We start from the raw sequence: 19,138 nt of genomic DNA on the forward strand, positions 1-19,138 counted from the left end.
GTTTTTATTAACACATCAAGACAGATCATTTGTTGCTAGATCGTAAATAATTTGGCACTACTAGATAATTCAAAAGCTGTATCGCTTCCAAGTAGGCCATCTCACCGTAACGTTGTACCCAAGTAGGCCATCTCACCGTAACGTTGTACCCAAGTAGGCCATCTCACCGTAACGTTGTACCCAAGTAGGCCATCTCACCGTAACGTTGTACCCAAGTAGGCCATCTCACCGTAACGGTGTACCCAAGTAGGCCATCTCACCGTAACGTTGTACCCAAGTAGCCCATCTCACCGTAACGTTGTACCCAAGTAGGCCATCTCACCGTAACTTTGTACCCAAGTAGGCCATCTCACCGTAACGTTGTACCCAAGTAGGCCATCTCACCGTAACTTTGTACCCAAGTAGGCCATCTCACCGTAACTTTGTACCCAAGTAGGCCATCTCACCGTAACGTTGTACCCAAGTAGGCCATCTCACCGTAACTTTGTACCCAAGTAGGCCATCTCACCGTAACGTTGTACCCAAGTAGGCCATCTCACCGTAACTTTGTACCCAAGTAGGCCATCTCACCGTAACTTTGTACCCAAGTAGGCCATCTCACCGTAACGTTGTACCCAAGTAGGCCATCTCACCGTAACGTTGTACCCAAGTAGGCCATCTCACCGTAACGTTGTACCCAAGTAGGCCATCTCACCGTAACGTTGTACCCAAGTAGGCCATCTCACCGTAACGTTGTACCCAAGTAGGCCATCTCACCGTAACGTTGTACCCAAGTAGGCCATCTCACCGTAACGTTGTACCCAAGTAGGCCATCTCACCGTAACTTTGTACCCAAGTAGGCCATCTCACCGTAACATTGTACCCAAGTAGGCCATCTCACCGTAACTTTGTACCCAAGTAGGCCATCTCACCGTAACGTTGTACCCAAGTAGGGAATGCCCCATCAGGCCTTGGCAAACAAAACTCAGTGTTGGTTTGATGCTGTTCTTTATGACTGCAGTGTTCTGAACAGTATATGACAACAGACTCCATTTAATTGTGGGAAACCGAGAGAGACCCTTACACTTCATGCTACATTTGTAAATATTTTAAACAGAAATCTGAAGAGAATCCAACAGATAAACAAAGGATATATGATTTATTTCAAGTGTATCATTTGTTTGTACTGAACCTCATGTTAAATGTTGGTTGTCAGACTATTTTAAAGAAAAATAAATCCAGATTTTTGTACATAATGACAGTAGTCCTTGGACATTAAGCGTTGGTGCGGTTGTTCAGTGAGAACAATAACTTAACACGCTGTGTTCTATATGTTCTATGCCATGCTGTGTGACCCATTACAAATAGAACCTTTAGAATGAACCACGCTGTGTTCTATATGTTCTATGCCATGCTGTGTGACCCATTACAAATAGAACCTTTAGAATGAACCACGCTGTGTTCTACATGTTCTATACCATGCTGTGTGACCCATTACAAATAGAACCTTTAGAATGAACCACGCTGTGTTCTACATGTTCTATGCCATGCTGTGTGACCCATTACAAATATAACCTTTAGAATGAACCACGCTGTGTTCTACATGTTCTATGCCAAGCTGTGTGACCCATTTACAAATAGAACCTTTAGAATGAACCACGCTGTGTTCTACATGTTCTATGCCATGCTGTGTGACCCATTACAAATAGAACCTTTAGAATGAACCACGCTGTGTTCTACATGTTCTATGCCAAGCTGTGTGACCCATTACAAATAGAACCTTTAGAATGAACCACGCTGTGTTCTACATGTTCTATGCCATGCTGTGTGACCCATTACAAATATAATCTTTAGAATGAACCACGCTGTGTTCTATGCCATGCTGTGTGACCCATTACAAATAGAATCTTTAGAATGAACCGCCCCATTCAAGCTGTGTGACCCATTACAAATAGAATCTTTAGAATGAACCGCCCCATTCAAGCTGTGTGACCCATTACAAATAGAATCTTTAGAATGAACCGCCCCATTCAAGCTGTGTGACCCGTTACAAATAGAATCTTTAGAATGAACCGCCCCATTCAAGTCAATGATGGCATAATGGGATGGAGGTTCCTAAGCCCTTTCTATAGATTATACTTATATGGTGTGACCCCCCCCCTCTTAGCTTGTGGAAGTGTTGCCGGGATACCAAGCCTGTCTGTACAGTACGTGTCATGACAAGGGGAAAGAGCCAGATGGACGGGACGTGCTGTACGCATCATCATGGAACACGACTCCTAGACAAAAAAAACAAATAGCAAGAAAGCCTTGGAGTCAGTTTCGATGGTGATCGTGAGCAGTCTGTGTTGGTCTTTCTGTCTGGCTGGTTAATGATACAGTCATCGTGAGCATTCTGTGTTGGTCTTTCTGTCTGGCTGGTTAATGATACAGTCATCGTGAGCAGTCTGTGTTGGTCTTTCTGTCTGGCTGGTTAATGATACAGTCATCGTGAGCAGTCTGTGTTGGTCTTTCTGTCTGGCTGGTTAATGATACATGTTGACATACGCCGATTGTATAAAACATTAAGAACATCTGCTCTTTCCATGACAGCTTTCACCTGGATTCCCCTAGTCAGTCTATGATCCCTTATTGATGTCACTTTGTTAAATCCACTTTAAATCAGTGTAGATGAAGGGGAGGAGACGGGTTAAAGATGAAGGGGAGGAGACGGGTTAAAGGTGAAGGGGAGGAGACGGGTTAAAGATGAAGGGGAGGAGACGGGTTAAAGATGAAGGGGAGGAGACGGGTTAAAGACGGATGTTTAAGCCTTGAGACAATTGAGACATGGTTTGTGTCGTTCAGAGGGTGAAAGGGCAAGACAACTCAATATCAGGAAGGTGTTCTTAATGTTTTGTCCACACAGTGTACGTCTATCCCCTCTATCCCCTCTATCCATGAATTAGTAATAGCCATAATTCAAAACTTTCATTGGGTCGTACCATTCCAAAGCCGAGGAAAGGGAACTTTTAATTGGGTCGTACCATTCCAAAGCCGAGGAAAGGGAACTTTTAATTGGGTCGTACCATTCCAAAGCCGAGGAAAGGGAACTTTTAATTGGGTCGTACCATTCCAAAGCCGAGGAAAGGGAACTTTTAATTGGGTCGTACCATTCCAAAGCCGAGGAAAGGGAACTTTAATTGGATAAATCCAAGTAGTTCCTCCCTGTTTTTTCAAAATGTTCTTCCATTTGGTACCTAATGAACACAACCCTGCTTTGTACTGACATGTCTGAGGTTTTAGTGGTAGTACTGGACCCACCCAGCCAGTAAAGAGCGCTGCAGCTGGTTCAACAGACTATTATTGTGGAGGGGATTTGATTGATTCTGATTCATAATACATAACACAGGGCTAACTCATAATGCTATTCCATCAACATTAGGGACGAGTCCGTTTCTGTGATCGTCTGTGTAGCCAATTTATTTATAGAAAAAAAAAAACATTCATAGCATAGTACTTTCTCTTCAGATGTAAAAAAAAAAAAAAAACATTTGAATGAAATAGTTACAACAAAATTAATTAAAGTGCCATAAAATATGTCTGGTAAACTCAAGTCTAATGGAATTTCAAGCATGGCTCCATTGCCTTTGCAGATTTTAGGAGGTGTGTAAAACTTCGCCATTCACTGCCACATTCTGATCATTGTGCTGTAACCCCATCATGTTACACTCTCGCACGGTCTATGTACATCCCAAATGGCACCCTACGACCTTGGCTCTGGTAGAAAGTAGTGCACTAAAAAGGGTGCCATTTGGGACAGATACAACACTCAGTGATAAGAGACATCTGGCTGACTATTGCTGCGTACCGACCAAACCCCTCACTCATTCTGTCTTGTTATAAACATAGTACCACTAATTAGTGATCAGGAAAGAGGGATGAAGGGAAGTGGAGAATTGGATTTCTTCTCTTTTTATCTCTCTTTTCTCTTCATCTGTATGCATATGTGGCTTTCTTCTCTCATCTCTTTTCTCCCCAATCATCAGTCTGTTTGTCCATGTGCGTCACCAGGGTCTGGTGTTTCTATAGTCCTGCCTGGCCCACTGGGCTGTGTTACAGCAGCTCTCTCCCAGCATCCACGACCACCCTCCTGTCCCCATGTCCCTCTCAGGCTTTGATGGTCCCTTCTCAACCACCACCAGGGGCCCTCCTCCTACTCCCCAGGAGCTTCCTCCTCTACCTCGGTCCCGCTCAGGCTCCGATGGTCCCTTCTCAACCACCTCCAGAGGCCCACCTCCTTCTCCCCTACCCCTTCCTGGAAAGGGCTCTCCTGCTAACCCCTTCCGGAGCCCCTTCTCCAGCACCCTGGTCTCCGTCTCGGCCTGTCTGTCTGGTTCTCTGGTGGTCATCATGATGGTCTGGGAACGGAGCGGCTCCTTCCTGGATGGGGGCGGCTCCTTCCTGGATGGGAGAGACACGTGAGGTCCAAAATTATTGGGACAGTGACTTTGCACATTAATACACAACTGAATTTGTCCGAATAGTTTTGGTCCCCTAAAATAGGGGGACTATGTACAAAAAGTGGTGTAATTTCTAAACAGTTCACCCCGGTATGGATGAAAATACTATAAAATTGAAGCTGACAGTCTACACCTTAACCTCATAGTCATTGTATCATTTCAAATCAAAGTGCTGGAGTCCAGAGCCAAAACAACAAATGTGTCATTGTCCCCATACTTTTTGTAGCTCAGGCAGGGACCTGGTTGAAACGGAGGGATGAAGAGAGAAGAAGAGGCGATGAGTGTGATAGAGAAACAGAGAGAGTGAAGAAGGAAGATAAATAATTTGTGTGCCGCAGAGGGAGAACAAAGAAGAGGTCATTGTCAAAACACAGGTCTTCTGCCATTCTGTCATTTGTATCCGCCCACTATTCAATGCCTTTCCAATCCACTACATACATTTATGATGTACAGTCTGTGAGATGTATAACCTTCTAGTAGTGTTTCTATGTGAGGGTGAGTTAGGACTCCTTGGCTGTCAAACCTGTCTCTGTGTCCCAGTGGCTCTCTCTGTCCTCCTATGTCAGTCTCTCTGTCTCTCAACACTGGTCTCAAACCTGAGGAGACACACAGCACTAACAGGTCAGAGGTCAGAATGGACCACGCAGTACATCCATGGGCATGCTGTGTAATGTAGTTTGTCCCAAATGGCACCCTATTCCCTATGTAGTGCACTACTTTTAACCAGGGTCCCTAGGGCTCTGGTCAAAAGTAGTGCGCTATATCTGGAATAGGGTGCCTTTTGGGATATAACCCATAGTTCTTAATGGCGTGTTCTTACGGTGTACTACACACGTCCCGTAGCCAATCAAATCTGATTACCTGGCAGTTTGAAGATGTTCGGCTGTGTCTCCAACAACTGCCCAAAGCCCCGGGTGTTGACGTGGCGGCTGTAGAGGTTGCCCCTGGCAACCAGGCCCTGTTGGCTACCACGGCGATGGGAGCAGGGAAGAGCAAGGGAATGTAAAAAAAAAAGAAAAGACCAGGGGTAGAGGAGAGAACAGGGCACAGAGAATGATGTGGGAGAAATGAGGTAGGGGAGAGAACAGGGCACAGAGAATGATGTGGGAGAAATGAGGTAGGGGAGAGAACAGGGCACAGAGAATGATGTGGGAGAAATGAGGTAGGGGAGAGAACAGGGCACAGAGAATGATGTGGGAGAAATGAGGTAGGGGAGAGAACAGGGCACAGAGAATGATGTGGGAGAAATGAGGTAGGGGAGAGAACAGGGCACAGAGAATGATGTGGGAGAAATGAGGTAGGGGAGAGAACAGGGCACAGAGAATGATGTGGGAGAAATGAGGTAGGGGAGAGAACAGGGCACAGAGAATGATGTGGGAGAAATGAGGTAGGGGAGAGAACAGGGCACAGAGAATGATGTGGGAGAAATGAGGTAGGGGAGAGAACAGGGCACAGAGAATGATGTGGGAGAAATGAGGTAGGGGAGAGAACAGGGCACAGAGAATGATGTGGGAGAAATGAGGTAGGGGAGAGAACAGGGCACAGAGAATGATGTGGGAGAAATGAGGTAGGGGAGAGAACAGGGCACAGAGAATGATGTGGGAGAAATGAGGTAGGGGAGAGAACAGGGCACAGAGAATGATGTGGGAGAAATGAGGTAGGGGAGAGAACAGGGCACAGAGAATGATGTGGGAGAAATGAGGTAGGGGAGAGAACAGGGCACAGAGAATGATGTGGGAGAAATGAGGTAGGGGAGAGAACAGGGCACAGAGAATGATGTGGGAGAAATGAGGTAGGGGAGAGAACAGGGCACAGAGAATGATGTGGGAGAAATGAGGTAGGGGAGAGAACAGGGCACAGAGAATGATGTGGGAGAAATGAGGTAGGGGAGAGAACAGGGCACAGAGAATGATGTGGGAGAAATGAGGTAGGGGAGAGAACAGGGCACAGAGAATGATGTGGGAGAAATGAGGTAGGGGAGAGAACAGGGCACAGAGAATGATGTGGGAGAAATGAGGTAGGGGAGAGAACAGGGCACAGAGAATGATGTGGGAGAAATGAGGTAGGGGAGAGAACAGGGCACAGAGAATGATGTGGGAGAAATGAGGTAGGGGAGAGAACAGGGCACAGAGAATGATGTGGGAGAAATGAGGTAGGGGAGAGAACAGGGCACAGAGAATGATGTGGGAGAAATGAGGTAGGGGAGAGAACAGGGCACAGAGAATGATGTGGGAGAAATGAGGTAGGGGAGAGAACAGGGCACAGAGAATGATGTGGGAGAAATGAGGTAGGGGAGAGAACAGGGCACAGAGAATGATGTGGGAGAAATGAGGTAGGGGAGAGAACAGGGCACAGAGAATGATGTGGGAGAAATGAGGTAGGGGAGAGAACAGGGCACAGAGAATGATGTGGGAGAAATGAGGTAGGGGAGAGAACAGGGCACAGAGAATGATGTGGGAGAAATGAGGTAGGGGAGAGAACAGGGCACAGAGAATGATGTGGGAGAAATGAGGTAGGGGAGAGAACAGGGCACAGAGAATGATGTGGGAGAAATGAGGTAGGGGAGAGAACAGGGCACAGAGAATGATGTGGGAGAAATGAGGTAGGGGAGAGAACAGGGCACAGAGAATGATGTGGGAGAAATGAGGTAGGGGAGAGAACAGGGCACAGAGAATGATGTGGGAGAAATGAGGTAGGGGAGAGAACAGGGCACAGAGAATGATGTGGGAGAAATGAGGTAGGGGAGAGAACAGGGCACAGAGAATGATGTGGGAGAAATGAGGTAGGGGAGAGAACAGGGCACAGAGAATGATGTGGGAGAAATGAGGTAGGGGAGAGAACAGGGCACAGAGAATGATGTGGGAGAAATGAGGTAGGGGAGAGAACAGGGCACAGAGAATGATGTGGGAGAAATGAGGTAGGGGAGAGAACAGGGCACAGAGAATGATGTGGGAGAAATGAGGTAGGGGAGAGAACAGGGCACAGAGAATGATGTGGGAGAAATGAGGTAGGGGAGCGAGACAGAAACAGGGTCAAGGAAAAATATAAAAAGAGAAGGAATTGTGTTTTGAATGGAAGAAGAAAAAAAAGCAACAGAATTCAACATAAGAAAAACACAAAATGAAAACATAATTAGCTAAAACAAAGGTATAAGGGAATGCTTGACAACTCATACATACAATAACAAAAAGGTCAATAACCACGTGATGTCAGAATAGATGCTTAGAGTCATGGGGGAGGAGTTAGTGGAACAAGTAGTGGCTGATAGAAAAAAACATGTTCTGGTCAATATCAAATTCTAGGTAATGTTTCTTATTGGCCACATGCTTTTCATGACAATGTGTCAAGTTTTATATATAAAAAAAAAAGACTATTGTGAGAAAAATTGTAATTAATAAATAAACACGTTAACTGCTGTACAATGAATATGACTACGAAAGTCTTTGTGTTATTTTAGTAGCCTCATACATTGTTATTGAGAGTATTGAAGGTTGAAAGGTGAATTAGTGAAATACAAGCTCCAAAATGGCGGGACCAGGTTGAACAGAAAGAAATCTCACTTTTCTCATTTTGTTGGGAGATAAGTTTTAATAACTTCTTCTAGAAAACGTCAGGCGAAAAGGTACAGGCAGCATCATAAGTCCCTCAACGGGACGACCAACGCAACTGGGAAAGGTTGAACGACTTCTAACAGACATAGGGAGTCATATCCCTTCTGTTTCATAGTAAATTCATCATCTGAAATAATACTAAACTCCCTCAGGGGGCCATGACAGACAGATCGGTAGGTTGCATCCTGATCGTGTACACTTCCCGTCATGGATTTATCAATGGTGTAAACATCGTGGGGGGGGGGGGGGGGGGGGGGGTTCCACCGTTGTTAAATCCATGATGGGATGTGTGCAAGTACACACTTCAAGAGGAGGGTGGAGAATTGGGATGCAGACACAGGCTAGCTAACAGGCTAAAAACCACAGTCCTTCCTTTAAAAAAGGCGCAAACTGTGGTGGGGGGAGTCAAAAGGTGGTCAATGGAAGCTGAGCTGCGATCGGTTAAGGGAACTGTCCTCATGTTAACGATGGAGGAGGAGGAGGCAGAGAGAGGAGGATGTGAGGAAGGAGGAGGATTAGATGATTGTATTTGTGAGAGTGGACAAATGAAATAAAAGGGGATGGTGAACACAATTGAGAGAACAAGAGAAAGACAGACAGAGAAACAGTGTTTAGAAAGACAGGCCAAAGAGAGAGAGCACTTCTGGTCACACAGGACAATTAGAGAAGAGAGAGAGAGAGAGAGAGAGAGCACGTCTGGTCACACAGGACAATTAGAGAAGAGAGAGAGCACTTCTGGTCACACAGGACAATTAGATAGGAGAGAGAGAGAGAGAGAGAGAGCACTTCTGGTCACACAGGACAATTAGAGAGGAGAGAGAGAGAGAGAGAGAGAGCACTTCTGGTCACACAGGACAATTAGATAGGAGAGAGAGAGAGAGAGAGAGAGAGCACTTCTGGTCACACAGGACAATTAGATAGGAGAGAGAGAGAGAGAGAGAGAGCACTTCTGGTCACACAGGACAATTAGATAGGAGAGAGAGAGAGCACTTCTGGTCATGCAGGACAATTAGAGAAGAGAGAGAGCACTTCTGGTCACACTGGACAATTAGAGAGGAGAGAGAGAGAGAGAGAGAGAGCACTTCTGGTCACACAGGACAATTAGATAGGAGAGAGAGAGAGCACTTCTGGTCATGCAGGACAATTAGAGAAGAGAGAGAGCACTTCTGGTCACACTGGACAATTAGAGAGAAGAGATATACACACAGTGCCCTGAGGCTGGCTCTTTTGCATGGAACAATACTCTTAATGAGAGGAATGCTGTGTCCCACTGCCAAGCCTTCCAACCCTGGCAGAGACAGACAGGCCCTCAGCATAGAACACACTCTGCCATTCAGATATACTGCTGTAGCACCTCTCCCACAATCCTGGGTTCCGTTACATAGAGTTTTCAGTCAAGTAGTAGAAGTAGGGTTGCAAATTTCACGCAACGTTCCCAAAAATTCCCACGTCGGATGATTCCCTCTGCTTCTTCCCTCCTGATTCCCATGAATCAGGAATCACTCCAACCTAGATTCCTGGAAAACCAGGACATTTCGGGACCTATTCTCGGGAATACCATACCTGGTGCGCTTTGCCCTGCAGTTGAGGCTGTTGATGAGTGGAGGGTGGGGGTTCGGGCCCCTGTTGGCCCCAGGGGCAGGTGCCGGGGCCAGGGCCGGATCGGGACGCTGGCGGCCCCTGCTTGGGGAGCACGGGGAGGATACCGACAATGGGGGAGAGAGGGGAGGAGCCGCGTGGCGACACAAAGGCCAGGGAAGAGCCCTCTGCTCCTCTCGCACAGCTGTAGACAAAACCACAAGGGAGAGGGGGAGACAATACCACGAGGGAGAGGGGGAGACAATACCATGAGGGGGAGACAATACAATGAGGGGGAGACAATACCACGAGGGAGAGGGGGAGACAATGCCACGAGGGACAGTGGGAGACAATACCACGAGGGAGAGACAATACCACGAGGGAGAGGGGGAAACAATACCACGAGGGAGACAATACCACGAGGGAGAGGGGGAGACAATAACACGAGGGAGAGGGGGAGACAATACCACGAGGGAGAGGGGGAGACAATACCACGAGGGAGAGACAATACCACGAGGGAGACAATACCATGAGGGAGAGGGGGAGACAATACCATGAGGGAGAGGGGGAGACAATACCACGAGGGAGAGACAATACCACAAGGGAGACAATACCATGAGGGAGAGGGGGAGACAATACCATGAGGGAGAGGGGGAGACAATACCATGAGGGAGAGGGGGAGACAATACCACGAGGGAGAGGGGGAGACAATATGACGAGGGAGGGACAATACCACGAGGGAGACAATACCATGAGGGAGAGGGGGAGACAATACCACGAGGGAGAGGGGGAGACAATACGACGAGGGAGAGACAATACCACGAGGGAGACAATACCATGAGGGAGAGGGGGAGACAATACCATGAGGGAGAGGGGGAGACAATACCACGAGGGAGAGACAATACCACGAGGGAGACAATACCATGAGGGAGAGGGGGAGACAATACCATGAGGGAGAGGGGGAGACAATACCACGAGGGAGAGACAATACCACGAGGGAGACAATACCATGAGGGAGAGGGGGAGACAATACCATGAGGGAGAGGGGGAGACAATACCATGAGGGAGAGGGGGAGACAATACCACGAGGGAGAGGGGGAGACAATACCACGAGGGAGAGGGGGAGACAATACCACGAGGGAGAGGGGGAGACAATACCACGAGGGAGAGGGGGAGACAATACCACGAGGGAGAGGGGGAGACAATACCACGAGGGAGAGGGGGAGACAATACCACGAGGGAGAGGGGGAGAAACAGTGATGACTGTCAAACAGAGTACCACTGCTACTACATTATTCAGAATCTAACACAAACTGATCTCTGTACAGTGCATCATCACTAGGCTGACTAGTGTCTCTGACAGACATTCATAAACAGCAAGATTTGATTAAGGCTTCGTGAATTTCACTGCTCCACTCATAAACAATGGTTATATAAACTCTATCCAACTATGGTGACATTTTACTGAGGCCAGAAGACGAACCAACCAACTGCACAGAGACACTATGAAATGTGACTGGACAGAGAGGTTCTACAGTACATTTTACTGAGGCCAGAAGACGATCCAACCAACTGCACAGAGACACTATGAAATGTGACTGGACAGAGAGGTTCTACAGTACATTTTACTGAGGCCAGAAGACGAACCAACCAACTGCACAGAGACACTATGAAATGTGACTGGACAGAGAGGTTCTACAGTACATTTTACTGAGGCCAGAAGACGAACCAACCAACTGCACAGAGACACTATGAAATGTGACTGGACAGAGAGGTTCTACAGTACATTTTACTGAGGCCAGAAGACGATCCAACCAACTGCACAGAGACACTATGAAATGTGACTGGACAGAGAGGTTCTACAGTACATTTTACTGAGGCCAGAAGACGAACCAACCAACTGCACAGAGACACTGTGAAATGTGACTGGACAGAGAGGTTCTACAGTACATTTTACTGAGGCCAGAAGACGATCCAACCAACTGCACAGAGACACTATGAAATGTGACTGGACAGAGAGGTTCTACAGTACATTTTACTGAGGCCAGAAGACGAACCAACCAACTGCACAGAGACACTATGAAATGTGACTGGACAGAGAGGTTCTACAGTACATTTTACTGAGGCCAGAAGACGAACCAACCAACTGCACAGAGACACTATGAAATGTGACTGGACAGAGAGGTTCTACAGTACATTTTACTGAGGCCAGAAGACGAACCAACCAACTGCACAGAGACACTGTGAAATGTGACTGGACAGAGAGGTTCTACAGTACATTTTACTGAGGCCAGAAGACGATCCAACCAACTGCACAGAGACACTATGAAATGTGACTGGACAGAGAGGTTCTACAGTACATTTTACTGAGGCCAGAAGACGAACCAACCAACTGCACAGAGACACTGTGAAATGTGACTGGACAGAGAGGTTCTACAGTACATTTTACTGAGGCCAGAAGACGAACCAACCAACTGCACAGAGACACTGTGAAATGTGACTGGACAGAGAGGTTCTACAGTACATTTTACTGAGGCCAGAAGACGATCCAACCAACTGCACAGAGACACTGTGAAATGTGACTGGACAGAGAGGTTCTACAGTACATTTTACTGAGGCCAGAAGACGAACCAACCAACTGCACAGAGACACTATGAAATGTGACTGGACAGAGAGGTTCTACAGTACATTTTACTGAGGCCAGAAGACGAACCAACCAACTGCACAGAGACACTATGAAATGTGACTGGACAGAGAGGTTCTACAGTACATTTTACTGAGGCCAGAAGACGAACCAACCAACTGCACAGAGACACTGTGAAATGTGACTGGACAGAGAGGTTCTACAGTACATTTTACTGAGGCCAGAAGACGAACCAACCAACTGCACAGAGACACTATGAAATGTGACTGGACAGAGAGGTTCTACAGTACATTTTACTGAGGCCAGAAGACGAACCAACCAACTGCACAGAGACACTATGAAATGTGACTGGACAGAGAGGTTCTACAGTACATTTTACTGAGGCCAGAAGACGAACCAACCAACTGCACAGAGACACTGTGAAATGTGACTGGACAGAGAGGTTCTACAGTACATTTTACTGAGGCCAGAAGACGAACCAACCAACTGCACAGAGACACTATGAAATGTGACTGGACAGAGAGGTTCTACAGTACATTTGACCATGAGTGTCGGCGGTATATCCTAATGTTTACAAAGCTGTTATCAATGCTTACCCTGGTGAATGGCTCAGTGGCTTTCAAACCTAAACTGACCTAACCAGGCAGAATAGATGCCACACAGATGCCAACAGCCCTACAGCACTGTGTTTACAATGGGTGCAATGAAGTGGGAAACATCTCTACAAGTAATGATGTTTACTCCAGAGAAAATAATATGAATCTTCATCGAGCTGTCATACGATGTCACGACTGTGTATTTTAGTACAACGTAAATTGTGTCACGCTGCTACACTATATATACAAAAGTATGTGGACACCCCCTTCAAATTAGTGGCTATTTCAGCCATACCCGTTTGCTGACAGGTGTATAAAAATCGAAGCACACAGCCATGCAATCTCCATAGACAAACATTGGCAGTAGAATGGTCTTACTGAAGAGCTCAGTGACTTTCAACGTGTCAACGTGTCACCGTCAACGTGTCAACGTGTCACCGTGTCAACGTGTCACCGTCAACGTGTCAACGTGTCACCGTGTCAACGTGTCACCGTGTCACCGTCAACGTGTCACCGTCAACGTGTCAACGTGTCACCGTGTCACCGTCAACGCGTCACCGTCAACGTGTCAACGTGTCACCGTGTCACCGTCAACGCGTCACCGCGTCAACGTGTCACCGTGTCACCGTCAACGCGTCACCGTGTCAACGCGTCACCGTGTCAACGCGTCACCGGCAACATGTCAACGTGTCACTGTGTCAATGTGTCAACGTGTCACCGTCAACGCGTCACCGTGTCAACGCGTCACCGGCAACATGTCAACGTGTCAACGTGTCACTGTGTCAATGTGTCAACGTGTCACCGTCAACGTGTCACCGTGTCACCGTGTCAACGTGTCACCGTCAACATGTCACCGTCAACGTGTCACCGTCAATGTGTCACCGTCAGCGTGTCACCGTCAACATGTCAACGTGTCATCGTGTCACCGTCAATGTGTCACCGTCAGCGTGTCACCGTCAGCGTGTCACCGCCAATGTGTCACCGTCAATGTGTCACCGTCAACGTGTCATCGTGTCACCGTCAACGTGGCGTAGCGCATAAAAATAATCAGTCCTCAGTTGTAACAATCACTACCGAATTCCAAACTGCCTCTGGAAACAATGTCATGAAATGGGTTTCCATGGCCGAGCACATAAGATCACCACCGTCATTGGACTTTGGAGCAGTGGAAACTCGTTCTCTGGATTGATGAATCCCGCTACACCATCTGGCAGTCCGACGGACGAATCTGGGTTTGGTGGACGCCAGGAGAACATTACCTGCCCGAATGCACAGTACCAACTGTAAAGTTTGGTGGAGGAGGAACATTGGTGTGGGGCTGTTTTCATGGTTCAGGCTTGGCCCCTTAGTTCCAGTGAAGGGAAATTTCAACAAAAGCATTACATTTGAGATGATTCTGTGCTTCCAACTTTGTGGCAACATTTTTGGTACTGGAAGGTCCTTTCCTGTTTCAGCATGACAATGCCCCCATGCACAAAGTGAGGTCCATACAGAAATGGTTTGTCGAGATTGGTGTGGAAGAACTTGACTACCTGCACAGAGCCCTGATCTCAACCCCATCGAACAACTTTGGGATGAATTGGAACACCGACTACAAGCCAGGCCTAATTGCCCAACATCAGTGCCCAACCTCACTAATGCTCTTGTGGCTGAATGGAAGCAAGTCCCCGCAGCGATGTTCCAACATCTAGTGGAAAGCCTTTCAAGAAGACTGGAGGCTGTTATAGCAGCAATGTTCCAACATCTAGTGAAAAGCCTTCCCAGAAAACTGGAGGCTGTTATAGCAGCAAAGGGTGGACCAACTCCATATTAATGCCCATAATTTTAGAATGAGATGTTTGACGAGCAGGTGTCCACATACTTTTGGTCATGTAGTGTATGTTCCAGCTACAGTTTACTATGTACTGTACATGGGCTGGATTCCTGTTTTTTTTCTGGTTTCCTGGACACAGGTTATGCCTAGTCCTGGACTAAGAAGAATCTCAATGACATGGGTTTTAATCCAGGACTAGCCTTAATCTGGGTCTGGGAAACTGGCCCATTAGGGTTTAGCCTGTATGTGTTCCTGTCCATAGGTCAATGGTGTCTCACCTTCTCTCTCCGTTAGTGAGTAGGGCTTGATCTCTCCGTCCGGCTTTTTGGGGGGAACCTTTCTCAACTGGGCCGCTGTTGAAGAATACAGTCAGCAATGGGGAAAACATTATGGCAACATTATGGCAACCTTATGGCAACATTATGGCAACCTTATGGCAACCTTATGGCAACCTTATGGCAACCCTGGGTACAAAGTGAGTAGACCTAAACATGCCGTCTTACCTTCATATAAACAAGCATCCTACTGGACTATACCTAAACTCAGCAAAAAAAGAAACGTCCTCTCATTGTCAACTGTGTTCATTTTCAGCACACTTAACATGTGTAAATATTTGTGTGAACATAACAAGATTCAACAACTGAAACATAAACTGAACAAGTTCCACAGACATGTGACTAACAGAAATGGAATAATGTTTCCCTGAACAAAGGGGGGGTCAAAATCAAAAGTAACAGTCAGTATCTGGTGTGGCCACCAGCTGCATTAAGTACTGCAGTGCATCTCCTCCTCATGGACTGCACCAGATTCATTCATTGCACAATTCATTGCACTGGCCACATCTGCATGCTTCATGCCTCCTTGCAGCATGCCTAAGGCATGTTCACGCAGATGAGCACGGACCCTGGGCATCTTCCTTTCAGTGTTTTTCAGAGTCAGTAGAAAGGCCTCTTTAGTGTGCTAAGTTTTCAGAACTGTGACCTTAATTGCCTAGCGTCTGTAAGCTGTCAGTGTCTAAACGACCGTTCCACAGGTGCATGTTCATTAATTGTTTATGGTTTATTGAACAAACATGGGAAACAGTGTTTAAACCCTTTACAATGAAGATCTGTGAACTGATTTGGATTTTTACGAATGATCTTTGAAAGACAGGGTCCTGAAAAAGGGACGTTTCTTTTTTTGCTGAGTTTACTATAATCCTGAGCAAATGTTTTTGTCCAAGAGCATTATGGTGGGCATTTTGATGAGACATTGAATTATAGTGGGTAGAGCCATATATACACAGGTAGGTAGAGCCATATACACACAGGTAGGTAGAGCCATATACACACAGGTAGGTAGAGACATATACACACAGGTAGGTAGAGACATATACACACACACACAGGTAGGTAGAGCCATATACACACACACACACAGGTAGGTAGAGCCATATATGCACACATGTAGGTAGAGCCATACACACACACACACACACACACACACACACAGGTAGGTAGAGCCATATACACACACACAGGTAGGTAGAGCCATACACACACACGGGTAGGTAGAGCCATATACACACACACACACACAGGTAGGTAGAGCCATATACACACACAGGTAGGTAGAGCCATATACACACACAGGTAGGTAGAGCCATATATACACACACACACACACACACACACACACACAGGTAGGTAGAGCCATATACACACACACACAGGTAGGTAGAGCCATATACACACACAGGAAGAGCCATCAATACAAACATATCTCTACTAGTCTCATATGTGTGTATATGGCTCTGGTAGTGGGTGGGACTACAAACAGGTCTATTACTATCAGTGGTGTGGGGAAGGCAGCCAGGGACATTGTTAGGGGCAGTGTATCTGATATCAGGGTAACCATAGCAGCCTGGTACCTGGGAGGCTAGCTCCAATATATGATCATATATCTACAGTATATTATAGATTGTGTCATATATTGGACCCAGCATGGGAGAGAAGCAGGGTAGTGATACACGAGAGAAAACAAAGAGAGACGAGAGAGAAAGAGAGAGCGAGAGAAAGAGAGAGGTAGAAAGAGAGAGAGAGAGGTAGAAAGAGAGAGAGAGAGAGGTAGAAAGAGAAAGAGGTAGAAAGAGAGAGAGAGAGAGGTAGAAAGAGAAAGAGGTAGAAAGAGAGAGAGAGAGAGGTAGAAAGAGAGAGAGAGAGAGGTAGAAAGAGAGAGAGAGAGAGGTAGAAAGAGAGAGAGAGAGAGGTAGAGAGAGAGCGAGAGAGGTAGAAAGAGAGAGAGAGAGGTAGAAAGAGAGAGAGAGAGAGGTAGAAAGAGAGAGAGAGAGAGGTAGAAAGAGAGAGAGAGAGAGGTAGAAAGAGAGAGAGAGAGAGGTAGAAAGAGAGAGAGAGAGAGGTAGAAAGAGAGAGAGAGAGGTAGAAAGAGAGAGAGAGAGGTAGAAAGAGAGAGAGAGAGAGAGAGAGAGAAAGAGGTAGAAAGAGAAAGAGGTAGAAAGAGAGAGAGAGAGCGAGAGAAAGAGAGAGGTAGAAAGAGAGAGAGAGAGGTAGAAAGAGAGAGAAAGAGCGAGAGAAAGAGAGAGGTAGAAAGAGAGAGAGAGAGAGGTAGAAAGAGAGAGAGAGAGAGCGAGAGAAAGAGAGAGGTAGAAAGAGAGAGAGAGAGGTAGAAAGAGAGAGAAAGAGCGAGAGAAAGAGAGAGGTAGAAAGAGAGAGAGAGAGGTAGAAAGAGAGAGAGAGAGGTAGAAAGAGAGAGAGAGAGGTAGAAAGAGAGAGAGAGAGAGGTAGAAAGAGAGAGAGAGAGGTAGAAAGAGAGAGAGAGAGAGAGAGAGAGAGAGGTAGAAAGAGAGAGAGAGAGAGAGAGAGAGAGAGGTAGAAAGAGAGAGAGAGAGGTAGAAAGAGAGAGAGAGAGGTAGAAAGAGAGAGAGAGAGGTAGAAAGAGAGAGAGAGAGGTAGAAAGAGAAAGAGGTAGAAAGAGAGAGAGAGAGAGGTAGAAAGAGAGAGAGAGGTAGAAAGAGAGAGAGAGGTAGAAAGAGAGAGAGAGAGAGAGGTAGAAAGAGAGAGAGAGAGGTAGAAAGAGAGAGAGAGGTAGAAAGAGAGAGAGAGGTAGAAAGAGAGAGAGAGGTAGAAAGAGAGAGAGAGAGGTAGAAAGAGAGAGAGAGAGAGGTAGAAAGAGAGAGAGAGGTAGAAAGAGAGAGAGAGAGAGGTAGAAAGAGAGAGAGAGAGAGGTAGAAAGAGAGAGAGAGGTAGAAAGAGAGACGAGAGAGAAAGAGAGAGAGAGAGAGGTAGAAAGAGAGAGAGAGAGGTAGAAAGAGAGAGAGAGAGAGGTAGAAAGAGAGAGAGAGAGAGGTAGAAAGAGAGAGAGAGAGGTAGAAAGAGAGAGAGAGAGGTAGAAAGAGAGAGAGAGAGGTAGAAAGAGAGAGAGAGAGAGAGAGAGAGAAAGAGGTAGAAAGAGAAAGAGGTAGAAAGAGAGAGAGAGGTAGAAAGAGAGAGAGAGAGCGAGAGAAAGAGAGAGGTAGAAAGAGAGAGAGAGAGGTAGAAAGAGAGAGAAAGAGCGAGAGAAAGAGAGAGGTAGAAAGAGAGAGAGAGAGAGGTAGAAAGAGAGAGAGAGAGAGCGAGAGAAAGAGAGAGGTAGAAAGAGAGAGAGAGAGGTAGAAAGAGAGAAAGAGCGAGAGAAAGAGAGAGGTAGAAAGAGAGAGAGAGAGAGGTAGAAAGAGAGAGAGAGAGGTAGAAAGAGAGAGAGAGAGGTAGAAAGAGAGAGAGAGAGGTAGAAAGAGAGAGAGAGAGGTAGAAAGAGAGAGAGAGAGGTAGAAAGAGAGAGAGAGAGAGAGAGAGAGAAAGAGGTAGAAAGAGAAAGAGGTAGAAAGAGAGAGAGAGGTAGAAAGAGAGAGAGAGAGAGAGAAAGAGAGAGGTAGAAAGAGAGAGAGAGAGGTAGAAAGAGAGAGAAAGAGCGAGAGAAAGAGAGAGGTAGAAAGAGAGAGAGAGAGAGGTAGAAAGAGAGAGAGAGAGAGCGAGAGAAAGAGAGAGGTAGAAAGAGAGAGAGAGAGGTAGAAAGAGAGAGAAAGAGCGAGAGAAAGAGAGAGGTAGAAAGAGAGAGAGAGAGAGGTAGAAAGAGAGAGAGAGAGGTAGAAAGAGAGAGAGAGAGGTAGAAAGAGAGAGAGAGAGGTAGAAAGAGAGAGAGAGGTAGAAAGAGAGAGAGAGAGAGGTAGAAAGAGAGAGAGAGAGGTAGAAAGAGAGAGAAAGAGAGAGAGAGAGGTAGAAAGAGAGAGAGAGAGAGAGAGAGGTAGAAAGAGAGAGAGAGAGGTAGAAAGAGAGAGAGAGAGGTAGAAAGAGAGAGAGAGAGGTAGAAAGAGAGAGAGAGAGGTAGAAAGAGAGAGAGAGAGGTAGAAAGAGAGAGAGAGAGGTAGAAAGAGAGAGAGAGAG

General features: G+C 46.5%; 1 protein-coding gene across 13 annotated transcripts in view; it reads right to left on the reverse strand.

Moving 5' to 3' along the window:
* Positions 1 to 3,411: 3,411 nt before the first annotated feature.
* The window catches only part of LOC110487864 (alpha-tubulin N-acetyltransferase 1), a 50,397-nt gene continuing 34,670 nt past the window's right edge, over positions 3,412 to 19,138 (reverse strand). For 4 of the 13 annotated variants that reach the window (XM_090227460.1, XM_090227459.1, XM_036971682.2 and 1 more), the window contains 3 exons: positions 14,999 to 15,073; positions 9,653 to 9,872; positions 8,047 to 8,539 (listed from right to left, as the gene is read on the reverse strand). In XM_090227460.1, coding sequence (XP_090083586.1) covers positions 8,506 to 8,539; positions 9,653 to 9,872; positions 14,999 to 15,073 — 329 coding nt within the window. In that variant the 3' untranslated portion in view covers positions 8,047 to 8,505. Of the gene's footprint in view, positions 4,420 to 5,001; positions 5,075 to 5,339; positions 7,912 to 8,046; positions 8,540 to 9,652; positions 9,873 to 14,998; positions 15,074 to 19,138 lie in introns of those variants that run through there. The other 9 variants (XM_036971676.2, XM_036971674.2, XM_036971678.2 and 6 more) reach the window with 4 other exon arrangements.

Source organism: Oncorhynchus mykiss, chromosome 30 (assembly GCF_057628025.1).
Source record: "Oncorhynchus mykiss isolate SJ-2025 chromosome 30, ASM5762802v1, whole genome shotgun sequence".
NCBI classification, from domain to species: domain Eukaryota; kingdom Metazoa; phylum Chordata; class Actinopteri; order Salmoniformes; family Salmonidae; genus Oncorhynchus; species Oncorhynchus mykiss.